Raw genomic sequence first — 16,183 nt, forward strand, 5'->3', positions numbered from 1 at the left:
GGGATGTGTGACCCAGGATCGTGACCCAGCAAAGATGAAAGAACGGCGACAGAGGTTGAAGTCCAGGATGGTACGTGACTTGGGATGGGAACTTAGAGCATTCTTGCGACAGTGGCAAAGTTGTGGATTAAGCAAACTGCTGTATCCCGGAGGGTGTGGAGCATAGCGAGTGATGTCCCAGCGGCACTTTTCCAGGCCCATTGACCTTGAGCCGAATAGATGGTGGAGAGACCTTGAGGTGTCAGGAGCTGAGCCACTAATCCTGCACGTGATTGATGTCACCGGTCCCGTTCTGCTTCCAGTTAATGCTCCTGGTGCTGATTTATTTTAATAGAATTCCAAATCTCGTTAAGTACTGCAAACAACTTTTATTTACAAATGAGCATCATCTCAGCCAATTTCTGATAAATGGGAGTGTGTGTAAAATGATCACCCTTGCAGAAATGCAAGGAACATAAATTCATTAAGGTAACCGACTCAACAATAAAGGATTCACTCTCGTATGGTGTATACTTTCTCTGATCAGGATGTAAGACCTTCCTACTGATCCCCTATTTACCTGGGCTAACAAATCCCCTCAATGGTCTGGAGAGTAAAAGGCACTGAGCAGAAGGGCCCAGGGTTCCATTCCTGGTCAGGGACCACTGGATGACAATGGGGAATAGTTATCAGGATTCTGCTCCTAGTCATGATCCAGTGATCCCCTGGACGTAGGGCAAGGAGAAGATTGGGCTTGGTGGCACTGTCAAATAGCCTGCTGACACTTCCTGGGCTGACATGAAGATTGGTTGCTTGGGCGAGGGGCCCAGGTACCCGTGGAACTGTACCTACCGAGCAGTCAGCCTGTCAGAAGTGCACATTGCCGGCATCACAGGGAAGGACGAATGGCCCACACCCAACACATTAGCACCTCTGCTCTCGCTCTCTCTCCACGGATGCGGAGTGTTTTCAGCATTTTGCGTTAGCACGCGGTGTGGTCCTGACACTTCGCACAACCGATGACCCAGGGAAACAGCCGAATGGTCACCCAATCATAAACATTGCTTCATTTCTGTTGGCAATCCCATCCCCTGGGAGTTCACACATTCAAATCTTAAAAACTCAAATAACTCTTGCATTAAACAGCTCCATTCTCTGGGAGAAAGTGACTGTCCAGCCAGAAAGTGGAGTCATCATTTGCATTCCAGGCTCTCCAATCCAACAGTGTTCTGCTGCTCCCTCCACCTCGCGATAAAGTCCATCACTTCCTTCAGCTCCATTGCCTCAGACACCATCCTAGCAACAAAGCTTTCCTAAACATACAACAAACGGTCTTAAACTTCTATATTATCAAAGCATCTTTCTATTAATCACAAGTGGATGGACATCAGTGTTGGTGAATACAACACTTTATTTATCACACCAGTGTTTGTACAGAGTATTTCTGGGGAGGGTACACAGTTCCATATAGAGTAACTCTACACTGTCCCATCAAACACTCCCAGGGCAGGTACACAACAGGGATAGATACAGAGTAAAGCTCCCTCGACACAGTCCCATCAAACACTCCCAGGGCAGGGACAGCACGGGGTTAGATACAGAGTAAATCTCCCTCTACACTGTCCCATCAAACACTCCCAGGGCAGGTACACAACGGGGATAGATACAGAGTAAAGCTCCCTCTACACAGTCCCATAAAACACTCCCAGGGCAGGGACAGCACGGTGTTAGATACAGAGTAAAGCTCCTTCTAAACTGTCCCATCAAACACTCCCAGGGCAGGTACAGCACGGGGTTAGATACAGAGTAAATCTCCCTCTACACTGTCCCATCAAACACTCCCAGGGCAGGTACACAACGGGGTTAGATACAGAGTAAAGCTCCCTCTACTCTGTCCCATCAAACACTCCCAGGGCAGATACAGCACGGGTTAGATGGAGTGTTTGATTGTTCAGCGGAGAAAGGGATTTAGGTTGCATCTGATTCATGTTGTGATACTGGGTGACTGAAATGGTAGATGTTCCATTCTTCACAAAAAGGAGAAAAAATTTATAAACACATTTGCAAATTTCCATTGTTTACTTACCATCATCCTCACTTTCTGCGTCACCTGAGGCTTGGATTTTAACAGCTGCAGATTGGAGTCCAGTTTCTCAATAACCTTAATCAGCATTGGCATGAGCTCAGAGACATACCTGTGGAAAAATTAAAGTGATGAGCAGGGAGATAAAAATAGCAGAGAAAGGGCTCAATCTCATGTCAAGCTTGGAATTTGTCACTGACTTTATCTGTACTGATGTTAATCCAGCTCCCTCACACTGTCACTCAGTAACCCCTCTCCCCCAGCGCCCTGTGTCACTGACTGTATCTGTACTGATGTTAATCCAGCTCCCTTACACTGTCACTCATTAACCCCTCTCCCCCAGCGCCCTGTGTCACTGACTGTATCTCTACTGATGTTAATCCAGCTCCCTCACACTGTCACTCAGTAACCCCTCTCCCCCAGCACCCTGTGTTACTGACTGTATCTCTACTGATGTTAATCCAGCTCCCTCACACTGTCACTCAGTAACCCCTCTCCCCCAGCACCCTGTGTTACTGACTGTATCTCTACTGACATTAATCCAACTCTCTCACACTATTGGGTTTAGTAACAATTAGATTACCATTTAAAGACCTTGCCCTAATGTAGCACTTTTCAGGATGTCCCAAAGCACCTTACAGCCAATAAAGTACTTTGAATGTAGTCACTGTTGTAATGGAGGAAATGCGGCAGTCAATTTGCACACAGCAAGATCCCATAAACAGCAATGTGATCAATGTGATCAATGTGACGATGACCAGGTAATCTGTTCTAGTGACGTTTGTTACATGGGAATTGCTAGGTGAAAAAAGTTCATCTCGTTCATCTTCTACCATCCTGCTAATCGCATGATATAATAATAATGGAGTTATTGGTCACGGGATAAATGTTGGTCAGGATACCGGGAATAATCCCCTGGCTTTTCTTCAAAATAGTGCTGTGGGATCATCTACATCCACCAGAGAGGGCAGGCGGGGCCTCGGATTAATGGACATCTGAAAAACGGCACCTCCGACAGTGCATTGCTCCCTTGGAGGGTCAGCCTAGATTACGTACTCAAGTCTCTGAAGTGGGACTTGAACCCACGACCTTCTGACTCAAGGGCAGAGTGCTACCCACTGAGCCACGGCTGACACACAGTTTGTTAAAAGTAATCCTCATTTTTTTTCACAATACTTTCCAAAAGTAGGGTCAGATGTAAGATGCAGCATAGGTGTCAAAATGTTAACGCACAGAAACACAAAACCATTGCTGACAGAGAATGCAAAGAATGAGGAGGCCATTCATGAGAGACTCCTCTCAGACTAAGTACACTCTACCCTATCGTGAACTCTACCTTGTTTAACAGAAATTGCTACACCAAGCACAAGATAATGTGCAATAATATTAAAATCAGACTGAGATGTCTCCAAACATCTGCCGAACTTGTCACAGAATCTACATGGTAGTGCCACAGAATCTGGTTGGGTTTGCTGTAGAAAATGGCTCCGAAGTGCTGAAGAATTCGAATTATATTTCAAGTACTGTTGTGCGTATTGGTGTTTTACTGAGGTGGTGGCAGGTAACATGTTGCGGGATGGAGTCGAGAACACTTGAGTCAAAGGCAGAGTCTCGATTGAGGAGGTCTTCGAAGTGCTCCTTCCAGTGGGCCCTGACTGCCTCGGTGTCCTTGAGTGTTTCCTCGTTCTTGGCCAGCAGTGGGGTGGGGCCTTGGGTGTTTGGGCCGTAGGTGGCCTTGACTGTGGTGCTGACATCCCTAAACCCAACTGCAGTCGGGATGCCTTACAGCTCACCTGTGACAATTGGCCTCAACGGGCAGGCACTGATGGCAAATGGGTTGCACCAATCGCTGCTTCAGCAGCGTCTCCTCCTGCAAGATCGCCTCCAGGTGGCTGTTCATCAACTGAAGCTGACTGTATTTCTCAGCTAGCAATACAAGAGAGAAGCATGTCAAATAACTGGTGCCACAGCACTGCGGACCCGACACGCTGCCACACACACCAGACCAATGCAGGGTCCTTCTCCCCTCCACTTGAGTGTCTCCCCTTTTGTCCTCAAGGTGCCAGCTCACACTGGGCACAGATGTACAGGTGCAGCCCTCTTGGTAGCTCGCCCAAACTGCCTTTCTTCACGGAGTGCTGGCAGGCTAACCAGCCACCTGGGCCTTCACAGCTGAGCCCTGATCCTGCCCTCATCATTCACACACTGCACCTTTGAACAGATGGATGGGATGAGGGGGTTGTCCTTTGAGGATTGAGTAGATTGATCATAAGAAATAGGAGTAGGAGTAGGCCATTCGCCCCTCAAGCCTGCTCTGCCATTTAATACGATCATGGCTGATCCGATCATGGACTCAGGTCCACTTCCCTGCCCGCTCCCCATAACCCCTTATCCCCTTATCGGTTAAGAAACTGTCTATTTCTGTCTTAAATTTATTCAATGTCCCAGCTTCCACAGCTCTCTTAGGCAGCGAATTCCACAGATTTACAACCCTCTGAGAGAAGAAATTCCTCCTCATCTCAGTTTTAAATGGGCAGCCCCTTATTCTAAGATCATGCCCTCTAGTTCTAGTCTCCCCTATCAGTGGAAACTTCCTCTCTGCACCCACCTTGTCAAGCCCCCTCATAATCTTATATGTTTCGATAAGGTAACCTCTCATTCTTCTGAATTCCAATGAGTAGAGGCCCAACCTACTCAACCTTTCCTCATAAGTCAACCCCCTCATCCCTGGAATTAACCTAGTGAACCTTCTCTGAACTGCCTCCAAAGCAAGTATATCCTTTCGTAAATATGGAAACCAAAACTGCACGCAGTATTCCAGGTGTGGCCTCACCAATACCCTGTATAACTGTAGCAAGACTTCCCTGCTTTTATACTCCATCCCCTTTGCAATAAAGGCCAAGATTCCATTGGCCTTCCTGATCACTTGCTGAACCTGCATGCTATCCTCACGTGTTCAGAACTGCCAGAACTTACCCAAGCACACGGGGTGAGCGATATCAGCCATGTCACTCTGCAACTGCAGCAGCTTTACATCCAGAGATTTCTGACGGTAAGAAATGAAGAAACATCAACAACAGTGCACAGCAGAGGTGTCTCAAATAGCTCGGCAGATGAGTGCGCCCCCAGCCATGCGTACATCTCAGGTGCTTTATTGATCGGTGCCAAGTTACCCAATTGCAATCGGGCCACACCACTGGCTCACTGCCCCGTGGTTGGTCAGCCAGTGTGCCCACCGTCCGCTGCTCCCTGTCGGAAGGTGTATGTGTGTGAACATTGGGGGAGGACGGGACCAGCTTGTCTGTGATGTTTCCCCTCCAGCTCACACTCACTGCTGAGGCCTGCGCATAAGGAATGGCCACTTAGGTAAGATGCTGAAGTGTCGGCAGTATCCAAGTCAGCATGCGTCACTGCTTCAGGGAATGTGGGGGGAAACATAGTTTGAATAAACTTCATCACAACAGCTGCAAAATGAACACAATAATAGCCCAACAAAAAAGGACAAACTTGTATTTCTATAGCGCCTTTCACAGCCTCAGGACATCCCAAAGTGCTTTACAGCCAATTAATTACTGTTTGTTTTGAAGTGTAGTCACTGCTTTAAAGTCTACCTGGGTCGATTGCGTGTGACTTACCTGGATTTCCACCCTACCCACCTCCACCTCTACTGAAACCCCTCACGCATGCCTTCGTCCTTGATCTCTCGAACACTCTCTCATTCTCTCATTCTCCCTGCGGTGTCAGCTGTGGCTCAGTGGGAGGCATTCGCGTCTCTAAGGTTGTGGGTTCAGGTCCCACTCCAGAGACTTGAGCACATAATCCAGGCTGAAACTCCCAGTGCAGTGCTGAGGGAGCGCTGCAGTGTCGGAGGTACCGTCTTTTGGAGGAGACGTTAAACTGAGGCCCCGTCTGCTCCCTCAGGTGGACATAAAAGATCCCGTGGCACTATTTAGAAAGAGAGTTATCCCCGGTGTCCCAGTCAAAATTTATTCCTCAACCAACATCACCGAAACAGATTATCTGGTCATCATCTCATTGCTGTTTGTGGAAGTTTGCTGTGCACAAATTGCTGCTGTGTTTCCCATATTACAACAGTGACTACATGTCATTGGCTGTAAGCGCTTTGGAATGTCCCTCTCTTCTGCAGGTTTTCACTCACCCCTCGCTGTCTCTCCCTCCCTGGCTGAGGGTCCATTTTCCATGTGCCTATTTATGGAAGCACCTTGGGGTGCTTTACAATAAGGTACTATGTAAATGCAAACTGGTGTTGTTCTTATTGTACACATCACCAATTTTTAGAAGCTACTGTTATTTTGAGCTAGTTACTTTTGAACTAGTCCTGTACTGACAGGCCTCCATGGCATCAGCACTCTAAGTCACACACCATCCTGACTTGGGAAATATATCGGCCGTTCCTTCACCGTCGCTGGGTCAAAATCCTGGAACTCCCTCCCTAACAGCACTGTGGGAGCACCTTCACCACACGGACTGCAGCGGTTCAAGAAGGCAGCTCACCACCACCTTCTCAGGGGCAATTAGGGATGGGCAATAAATGCTGGTCTCGCCAGCGATGCCCACATCTCGGGGACGAATTAAAAAAAAATCTGTGTCAAATGTTTGTTTGATAATACTCCTGTGAAGTGCCTTGACAAGTTCTGTAGTGATACCCAGCCTCCTGTATGGCTCAGAAACATGGACCATGTACAGTAGACACCTCAAGTCGCTGGAGAAATACCACCAATGATGTCTCCGCGAGATCCTACAAATTCCCTGGGAGGACAGATGCACCAACATTAGCATCCTCGACCAGGCCAACATCCCCAGCATTGAACCACTGACCACACTCGATCAGCTCCGCTGGGCAGGCCACATTGTCCGCATGCCTGACACGAGACTCCCAAAGCAAGCACTTTACTCAGAACACCTTCACTGCAAATGAGCCAAAGGTGGGCAGCGGAAACGCTACAGGGACACCCTTAAAGCCTCCCTGATAAAGTGCAACAACCCCACTGACACCTGGGGGTCCCTGGCCAAAGACCGCCTTCAGTAGAGAAAGTGCATCCGGGAGGGCGCTGAGCACCTTGAGTCTCGTCGCCGAGAGCATGCAGAAACCAAGCACAGGCAGCGGAAGGAGCGTGCGGCAAACCAGTCCCACCCACCCCTTCCCTCAACGACTATCTGTCCCACCTGTGACAGGGACTGTGGTTCTCGTATTGGATTGTTCAGCCACCTAAGGACTCATTTTAAGAGTGGAAGCAAGTCTTCCTCGATTCCGAGGGACTGCCTATGATAATGATGATGATGATGAAGTGCCTTGGGATGTTTTACAACGTTAAAGACGTTATATAAATGCAAGTTGTTGTTGTATTTGGCACCTTGCTGCACTTTACAGAGTGAACAGTTTAATTAGTCAGTATAAAGTCTGATACCTGCTCAAGTTCTGCCCTAGTATTCGAAACTGCATCCAATAGTTTGAAGCGTTGGACAAATGGCACGGTGTTTCCAAACTCTACCTTGCTTAAATCCAAAATATCCTGTTCGACAGCATAAAAAAAGAAACACACGTTAGTAATGTGAGAATAAAACAAATGCACACCTTGCAACTGCAATATCAATCTACTCGCTTCCTGTCTCTGCAATGCTGCGGGGCATCAAGCTGGATCCATCAACGTCATCCTGTTCAAGACTTCCCCGAGAAACAGAGGCTCACAGTGCCGAACAGGGCCAAGCATCAAACAGGGCCAAGGGTCAAACAGGGCCAAGGGTCAAACAGGGCCAAGGGTCAAACAGGGCAGACTGGACACAGGGGCCAAAAGCTTTGATTTTAAAAAGCTTGTCAAGTGATACCATGCGTGGCTATTATAAGCCAATAGGAGGAGGTGGAAACGGAAGGAGAGATCACTGTTTTGAGGACCTGGGAGAGAATCATAGAAATTTACAGCACAGAAGGAGGCCATTTCGGCCCATCGTGTCCACGCCTGCCGACAAACAGCTATTCAATCTAATAGCATCGTGGGCTGCCCCGACCTGTGTGCGAACACCATCGCAGGTCGGGTCTATAAATAGAGCTGGACGCCGGGCCCTGCAACATTGTAGCGGAGGTGTGGCGAATGAGGGTACGGGGCCCAGAAGAGGCGAGGGCCCAGGGGCAGCACGGGCCAGCCCACACTGCGATATGTGCGCGCACTAGGTCTGTGCAGCAGAACAGGTCTCCAGTTGTCCTGGTTAACCCTTGCCACTGGACCAAGACCCAGCTCTGTCAAGCCCGTGTGGTGGCTGGTGTGCAGCACAGGAATCTTCCACCCCCTCAACTGCAGTTTGGGACTGGAACATCAGGTACTTCATTGAAACATCTGTGAACTCTCGTGGAAGCAAGTCATCCTCATTCGAGGGACAGCCTATGATGATGATTTGATGATTCAGCCTAATCCCACTTTCCAGCTCTTGGTCCATGGCCCTGTAGGTTACGGCACTTCAAGTGCACATCCAAGTACTTTTTAAATGTGGTGAGGGTTTCTGCCTCTACCACCCTTTCAGGCAGTGAGTTCCAGACCCCCACCAGCCTCTAGGTGAAGACATTTCCCCTCAAATCCCCTCTAAACCTTCCACCAATTACTTTTCTATGCCCCCTGGTTGTTGACTCCTCTGCTAAGGGAAATAGGTCCTTCCTATCCACTCTATCTATTCCCATCATAGTTTTATACACCTCAATAAGGTCTCCCCTCAGCCTCTTCTGTTTGGTAGGAAAAATAAAAAAGCAAATTATTTAAATGGGGAGATATTACAAAATGCTGCAGTACAGAGGGACCTGGGGGTCCTTGTACATGAAACACAAAAAGTTAACATGCAGATACAGCAAGTAATTAGGAAGGCAAATGGAATGTTGGCCTTTATTGCAAGGGCCCTGCTACAACTGTTGGTGAGACCACACTTAGAGTACTGCGTACAGTTTTGATCTCCTTATTTAAGGAGGGATATACTTGCATTGGAGGCAGTTCAGAGAAGGTGAGGAGAATCTAGAACTAAGGGGCAGAGTTTCAGAATAATGAGTCGCACATTTATAAGAGATGAGGAGGAATTTCTTCTCTCAGAGGGTCGTGAATCTTTGGAATTCTCTGCCCCAGAGAGCTGTGGAGGCTGGGTCATTGAATATATTTAAGGTGGAGATAGACAGATTTTTGAAAGATAAGGGAGTCAAGGATTATGGGGAACTGGCAGGGAAGTTGAGCTGAGTCCATGATCAGATCAGCCATGATCCTATTAAATGGCAGAGCAGGCTCGAGGGGCCAAATGGCCTACTCCTGCTCCTTTTTCTTCTGTTCAAAGAAAACAAACCCAGCTTATCCAATCTTTCCTCATAGCTAAATCTTTTCAGTCCAGACAACATCCTCGTAAATCTCCTCATTACCCTCTCCAGTGCCATCAAATCTTCCCTGGAATGTGATGACCAGAACTGCATGCAGTACTCTAGCTGGGACGTAACTAGAGTTTTATACAGTTCAAGCATAACCTCCCTGCTCTTGTATTCTATGCCTCAGCTATTAAAGGTAAGTATCCCGTATGCCTTCTTAACCACCTTATCTACCTGGCTTGCTACCTTCAGGGATCTGTGGACCTGCACTCCAAGGTCCCTCTGTTACTCTACACTTCTCAGTGTCCTACCATTTAATGTGTATTCCCTTGCCTTGTTAGCCCTCCCCAAATGCATTACCTCACACTTCTCAGGATTGAATTCCATTTGCCACTGTTCTGCCCACCTGACCAGTTCATCGATATCTTCCTACAGAATGAGACCACTGTGCAGCCAACTTCTCTCCTGAGTCACAGAGCGGGACTCCTGGTCTTTGAGAGTTTGTGACACTCAGTAAATGGCTTCAGCATCCTGAGCAAGGGGAGGAGAATGATCTCACTGCAATGCGCATTTGGGCACCAGAGGGCAGGATTGGGGCTTGGCTCCGAGATGCAGCTTGTTGGATAACCCGCCAGCATTCCCTGTCAAGGCTTACCCGATGAGAGAGTCAACAAGTTCAATGAGTGGTCAGTGCTGAGGGAGTGCTGCATTGTCGGAGGTGCTGTCTTTCGGATGAGACGTTAAACCGAGGCCCCGTCTGCTCTCTCAGGTGGATGTAAAAGATCCCATGGCACTATTTTGAAGTGCAGGGGAGTTCTCCCCGGTGTCCTGGCCAATATTTATCCCTCAATCAACATAAAAAAAAGTTATCTGGTCATTATCACACTGCTGTTTGTGGGAGCTTTATGTGCACTATTTGGCTGCCGCGTTTCCTATATTACACCAGTCGTGCAACGTTGGGGTTTCACTGAGGTGGTGGCGGGTCGCGTGCTGCAGGATGGAGTTGAGAACACTCGAGTCAAAGGCAGAGTCTCGACTGAGGAGATCTTCAAAGTGCTCCTTCCAGTGGTGTCCTTGATGAGGGTTTCCCCATTCTTGGCCAGTAGTGGGGTGGGGCCTTGAGAGTTTGGACCGTAGGTGGCCTTGACTGCGATGAAGAATCCTCGCACATCAAAGACAAAGCAGAGAGATCAAAAACAACAAGGCTACGGGAGCGGGTGGAATCCCTGCTGAGCACTAAAGTATGGCGGAGAGGTGCTGTTGGCGTGGATACATGACCTCATCTCTCTCATCTGGAGGGAGGAGAGCAAGCCGGGAGATCTCAGAAATGCAGCGATTGTGACCATCTTCAAAAAAGGGGACAAGTCCGACTGCAGCAACTACAGGGGAATCTCCCTGCTATCAGCCACTGGGAAAGTTGTCGCTAGAGTTCTCCTCAACCATCTTCTCCCTGTGGCCGAGGAGCTCCTCTCGGAGTCATAGTGTGAATTTCGTCCTCTACGGGGCACAACAGACATGATTTTTGCAGCGCGACAGCTGCAGGAAAAATGCAGGGAGCAGCGCCAGCCCTTATACATGGCCTTCTTCGACCTTACAAAGGCCTTTGACACTGTCAACCGCGAGGGTCTATGGGGCATCCTCCTCAGTTTCGGATGCCTCCAAAAGTTCATTAACATCCTCCGCCTGCTCCATGATGACATGCAGGCCGTGATCCTTACCAACGGATCCATTACAGACCCAATTTGCGTCTGGACTGGGGTCAAACAGGGCTGTGTCATCGTCCCAACCCTCTTCTCAATCTTCCTCGTTGCCATGCTCCACCTCACAGTCAACAAGCTCCCCGCTGGAGTGGAACTAAACTACAGAATCAGTGGAAAGCTGTTTAACCTACGCCGTCTCCGGGCCAGGTCCAAGACACCCCAACCTCTGTCATCGAGCTACAGTACGCAGGCAACACCTGCATCTGCGCACACTCAGAGGCTGAACTCCAGGAAGTTGTCAACGTATTTACCAAGGCGTACGAAATTATGGGCCTTACGCTAATCATCTGTAAGACAAAGGTCCTCTACCAGCCTGTCCTCGCTGCAGAGCACTGTCCCCCAGTCATCAAGATCAACGGCGCGGCCCTGGGCAACATGGACCATTTCCTAATCCTCGGGAGCCTCTTATCAACAAAAGCAGACATTGATGAAGAGATTCAATGCCGCTTCCAGTGTGCCAGCACAGCCTTCGGCTGCCTGAGGAAAAGTGTGTTCAAAGACGAGGCCCTCAAATTTACCACCAAACTCATGGTCTACAGGGCTATCCTCCTGTATGGCTCAGAGACATGGACCATGTATAGTAGACACCTCAAGTCGCTGGAGAAATACCACCAATGATGTCTCCGCAACATCCTACAAATTATCTGGCAGAACAAACGTACTAACAGTAGTGTCCTCGACCAGGCCAACATCCCCAATATTGTAGCACTGACCACACTTGATCAGCTCCGCTGGGTGGGTCACGTCGTCTGCATGCCAGACATGAGACTCCCAAAACAAGCGCTCTACTCGGCAAACGAGCCAAAAGGTGGACAGAGGAAACATTACAAAGACACTCTCAAAGCCTCCCTGGTAAAGTGCAGCATCCCCACTGACACCCAAGAGTCCCTGGCCAAAGAGTGCCCTGGGTGGCGGAGGCGGATCCGGGAGGGCGCTGAGCACCTTGAGATTCGTCGCCGAGAGATGCAGAAATCAAGCACAGGCTGCGGAAGGAACATGCGGCAAACCTGTCCCACCCACCCTTACCCTCAACGACTGTCTGTCCCACCTGTGACAGGGACTGTGGTTCTCGTATTGGACTGTTCAGCCACCTAAGGACTCATTCTAAGAGTGGAAACAAGTCTTCCTTGATTCCGAGGGACTGCCTATGATGATGATTACACCAGTGACTGCACTTCAAAAATACTTCATTGGTTGTCAAGCACTTTGGGACATTGCAGGTCGTGAAAGGTGCCATATAAATGCAAGTTTTTCTTTCTTTTGGTTTTGGGAGCTCTCGCTCGGTCTGGTAACCCATGTGTGTATTGGTGCCAACACAACCGATGGAGCTTGGGTGGGATGTCCCTCATAGGGACTGTTACTGACAGGATTCATACATTATGGACAGCCACTTGGGCAGTGGGGCTGAGAAGACAACTGGATTTTGTCTGGAATAATGTATGGATTTTGAAACGTGCAAGAGCCATTAACTTCACCTGCTGAGTTCAGCCAGCCCTACCTGTGTCAACACGCCCGATCCCAGGCACTTCTCCAGAAAACTAGCTGCAGGGTTCAGTGCTGTCGGGTCCCACGGGTTTGCAGACTGCATCCTCACTTGAAGACGGACTGAAAGGCAGATTGGGGAAAAAACGTGAGTTCTGCAAAGTGCCACCAATTCAGTGCCGGGGTTCTACAACAGCACTCTGGAGCACAGGCTTTCCTGTAGTTAGTCATTTGTACATACCCGAGGATCTCAGCGAGACCGGTGACAGAACTCAGGTCCGAGAGACACTCACAGACTGGTGACATCACTTGGTCCGAGAGACACTCACGGACCGGTGACATCACTGGGCTCACAGAGACATTCACGGACCGGTGACATCACTGGGCTCACAGAGACACTCACGGACCGGTGACGTCACTGGGCTCGCAGACCGGTGACATCACTCGGGTCAGAGAGACACTCAGACCGGTGACATCACTGGGCTCACAGAGACACTCACGGACCGGTGACATCACTGGGCTCACAGAGACATTCACGGACCGGTGACATCACTGGGCTCGCAGACCGGTGACATCACTCGGGTCACAGAGACACTCAGACCGGTGACATCACTGGGCTTACAAAGACACTCACAAACCGGTGACATCACTCGGGTCCCGGGGCGGACGGCAAGGCGGTTATTTACGGGAGGTGGGCTCGGCGCGTGTTGACACGGAGAGGTTGCCGGGGGGATGGGGAGAGGCGGGTGTTGTCCGCCGGAGCCGCGCGAGCCCCGAACGTTACTCACCGCTCGCGCTCTCCAGCCTTACTGGGCGTCGCGCGCTGATGAAGTCACATGCACGGGTGCCGGATGATGAGGTCAGACGGAGCCCCGCCATGTTGATACGGTCAGGTAAGGTCCCGTCAGGCTCGCTTCACCCACACTTTCCTGTGGGGGGTTAGCAGGGAGACGCTGCCAATAGCGCGGCGGGGCAGGGGGAGGTCTCGGGCTGTGGCTGTCGCTCCGCGTTGGGCCTGCCCGGCAGGCGGCTTCCAGCTGACGGGGTTAGTCCTCGCCGGAGAGGGCAGAGCAGCGGCAGGCCGCGGGCACAGCTACCGGCTGGGCGGGACTGGGATCTGCGGGAATCGGTCACCTCTCCTCAATATCCCAGAAATGGGAGCAGGAGTCGGCCATACGGCCCCTTGAGCTTGCTCCGCCATTTAATCCGATCATGACTGATCCGGTCATAGACTCGGCTCCACTTCACTGCCCGCTCCCCATAACCCCTTATCCCTTAATATCCACAAAGCTGTCGATCTCTGTCTGGAATATACTCAAAGACTGAGCCCTCACAGCCCTCTGGGGTAGGGAATTCCAGAGATTCACCACTCTCTGAGTGAAGACATTCCTCCTCATCTCGGTCCTCAATGGCCGAGCCCTTATCCTGGGACTGTGGCCCACAGGATGTTGATGGTGGGGGATTCGGTGAATAGTAATCCCGGTGAATGTCAAGGGGTGGTGGCGAGACTCTCTTGTTGGAGATGGTCATTGCTTGGCATTTAAGTGGCAAGTAACATTCGGCCACTTTATCAGCCCAAGCCTGAATGTTGGCGAGGTGTTTCTACATTCGGGCACGGAGTAGTTCATTACCTGAGGAGTAGTGAATGGAACTGAATCCATTTTCATACTCCCTCTCTTCTCATCTTCCCTTTTTTTACATCTCCTCTGTACTTTCTGTATTCTGCTTGTTTCACGACAGTATTATAAAACATACATTTGTGATAAACCTGTTTTTCCTGTCTCATTTTAATCTATATGCCTTTAATGGGAGCTCTAGCTTTGGATTTCCTTTATTTTCCCCTCGTGGGAACGTGGTTACTCTGTACCCAAACTATCTCTTTGGAGGCCTCCCATTGTTCAAATACTGTTTTGCCTAGGAATTTTTGATTCCAATCCACCTGGACCAGATCTCATTTCAACTCGCTGAAGTTAGCCTTCCTCCAGTGAAGTATATACATGCTTGATTGTGCCATGTTCTTTTCTGTAACTATTCTTAACGTGATATTATGATCATTGTTCCCCAAACACTGGGTTGAATTGAAGAACAAAATGCACTGCTGGAAGTGCACTATAGACCCCCAAACAGTGAGAGGGAGATAGAAAAGCAAATATGTAGGAAAATTTCTGAGAAATGCAAAAACTATAGGGCAATAATAGTAGGGGATTTCAACTACCCTAATATTAACTGGGATAGAATTAGTGTGAATGGTATAGAGAGTGCAGAATTAATTAAATGCATTCAGGAGAACATTTTTAGCCAGTATGTAGCAAGCCCACCTCGTAGGACTGTTCCTGGGCATGGTCAAGGTGACCATTAACCGGTTCAGGCAGCGGGCGGTCGAGGGAGTCATTCAGCCCGACTGCCTGCCTCTCTTCGTGGTTACATCCGAGCCAGGGTGTCCCTGGAGATGGAGCATGCGGTGTCCACTGGTACGCTTGTGGCCTTCCGCGAGAGGTGGGCGCCGGAGGGACTGGAGTGCATCATCACCCCCGGCAACCAAATTTTAATTTGATTTTATATGTTTTAAAGTTTAATTTTTTTTATTGCTGGGTTTTAGTGTCCCCCTCTCCTTTCTATAGGGGGCACTTGTAAATTTACGGTTTTAGTGCCCAAAAAAACCCACACAAAAAATACAAAAAAAAATATAAAAAGGGCCGTTATAAGTATTTGGAGTGTCCCCCAGATCGGGGGCACTTGATTTAACTCTTTTATTTTTGTTTCCAACAAAAAGAGTTGGAGCAAGCCCACCTTGTAGGACTGTTCCTGGGCATGGTCAAGGTGGCCATTAACCGGTTCAGGCAACGGGCGGTCGAGAGGGTCGTTCAGCCCGACTGCCTGCCTATCTTCGTGGTTACATCCGAGCCAGGGTGTCCCTGGAGATGGAGCACGCTTGTGGCCTTCCGCGAGAGGTGGGCGCCGGAGGGACTGGAGTGCATCATCATCCCGGGCAACCAAATTTTAATTTGATTTTAAATGTCTAAAGTTTAATTTGTTTATTGTACCGGTTTTAGTGCGCCCCCCCCCCCCCCCCTCTTTTAGTCAGAGGGCACTTGTATAATTTGTGTTTTTAGTGCCCGTAAAAAAAAAACACAGGGGCTTGAAAGTGGTGTGTGCCTCTTCCCCCCCCTCCCCCCCTTTTAAACAGAGGACATTTGATTTAATTGGTGTCTACAAAATAGTTGTAGCAAGTCCAACAAGGGAGGGGGAGGTTCTGGACTTCGTTTTAGAGCATTAAAAATTAGGAAAGCAAAGAGAGAGCATGAACAAATATTGGCAAGTAAAATCAAGGAAAACCCAAAGATGTTTTATAAATACATTAGGAGCAAGAGGATAACTACAGGAAGAGTGAGGTCGATTAGAGTCCTTAAAGGTAATCTGTGTGTAGAGGCGGAAGATGTGGGTGTTTTGCGCCTGTTTTCACAAAAGAGAGGGGCGATGCAATCCGAGAGGAGGAGTGTGAAATATTAGATGAAATAAACATAGCGA

The 16,183-nt window shown here is 49.2% G+C and overlaps 3 protein-coding genes across 7 annotated transcripts in view; 2 read left to right on the forward strand and 1 right to left on the reverse strand.

The window, feature by feature from the left end:
• vps18 (VPS18 core subunit of CORVET and HOPS complexes) overlaps positions 1 to 483 on the forward strand; it is a 28,672-nt gene extending 28,189 nt beyond the window's left edge. The window contains exon 6 of the mRNA XM_070878669.1: positions 1 to 483. Within this exon, the coding sequence (XP_070734770.1) occupies positions 1 to 166 (166 nt within the window). The 3' untranslated portion in view covers positions 167 to 483.
• haus2 (HAUS augmin like complex subunit 2) lies at positions 354 to 13,549 on the reverse strand. Of its 4 annotated transcripts, none has more exons than XM_070878671.1 (7): positions 13,444 to 13,549; positions 12,672 to 12,778; positions 7,492 to 7,596; positions 5,039 to 5,108; positions 3,856 to 3,988; positions 2,066 to 2,174; positions 354 to 1,292 (listed from the first exon to the last, which is right to left on the reverse strand). In XM_070878671.1, exons 1-7 carry the CDS (start codon positions 13,532 to 13,534, stop codon positions 1,173 to 1,175), a joined length of 735 nt encoding a protein of 244 aa, XP_070734772.1. In that variant the 5' UTR covers positions 13,535 to 13,549; the 3' UTR covers positions 354 to 1,172. The 4 variants fall into 4 exon arrangements, with proteins under 4 accessions (XP_070734772.1, XP_070734774.1, XP_070734776.1 ...); XM_070878673.1 differs by lacking the exon at positions 13,444 to 13,549 and adding an exon at positions 13,290 to 13,437; XM_070878675.1 differs by lacking the exon at positions 13,444 to 13,549 and adding an exon at positions 13,342 to 13,430.
• Positions 13,359 to 16,183, forward strand: part of lrrc57 (leucine rich repeat containing 57) — a 16,520-nt gene continuing 13,695 nt past the window's right edge. Inside the window, exon 1 of one of the 2 annotated variants that reach the window (XM_070878676.1) lies at positions 13,359 to 13,548. The gene's annotated coding sequence lies outside the window, so the exon portion shown is untranslated. Of the gene's footprint in view, positions 13,549 to 13,593; positions 13,701 to 16,183 lie in introns of those variants that run through there. The other variant, XM_070878677.1, reaches the window with a different exon arrangement.

Source organism: Pristiophorus japonicus, chromosome 4 (genome assembly GCF_044704955.1).
Source record: "Pristiophorus japonicus isolate sPriJap1 chromosome 4, sPriJap1.hap1, whole genome shotgun sequence".
NCBI lineage: Eukaryota > Metazoa > Chordata > Chondrichthyes > Pristiophoridae > Pristiophorus > Pristiophorus japonicus.

What these genes read in the sequence shown, in the direction of transcription:
- haus2 (XM_070878671.1), bottom strand. Translation starts at nt 13,534, where the DNA reads ATGGCGGGGCTCCGTCTGACCTCATCATCCGGCACCCGTGCATGTGAC. An exon ending in AAGGCTGGAGAGCGCGAGCG is followed by an intron (nt 12,779 to 13,443) that starts GTGAGTAACGTT and finishes TCTGCCTTTCAG; the next exon opens with TCCGTCTTCAAGTGAGGATG. An exon ending in CGCAGAAAGTGAGGATGATG is followed by an intron (nt 1,293 to 2,065) that starts GTAAGTAAACAA and finishes TTGTATGTTTAG; the next exon opens with GAAAGCTTTGTTGCTAGGAT.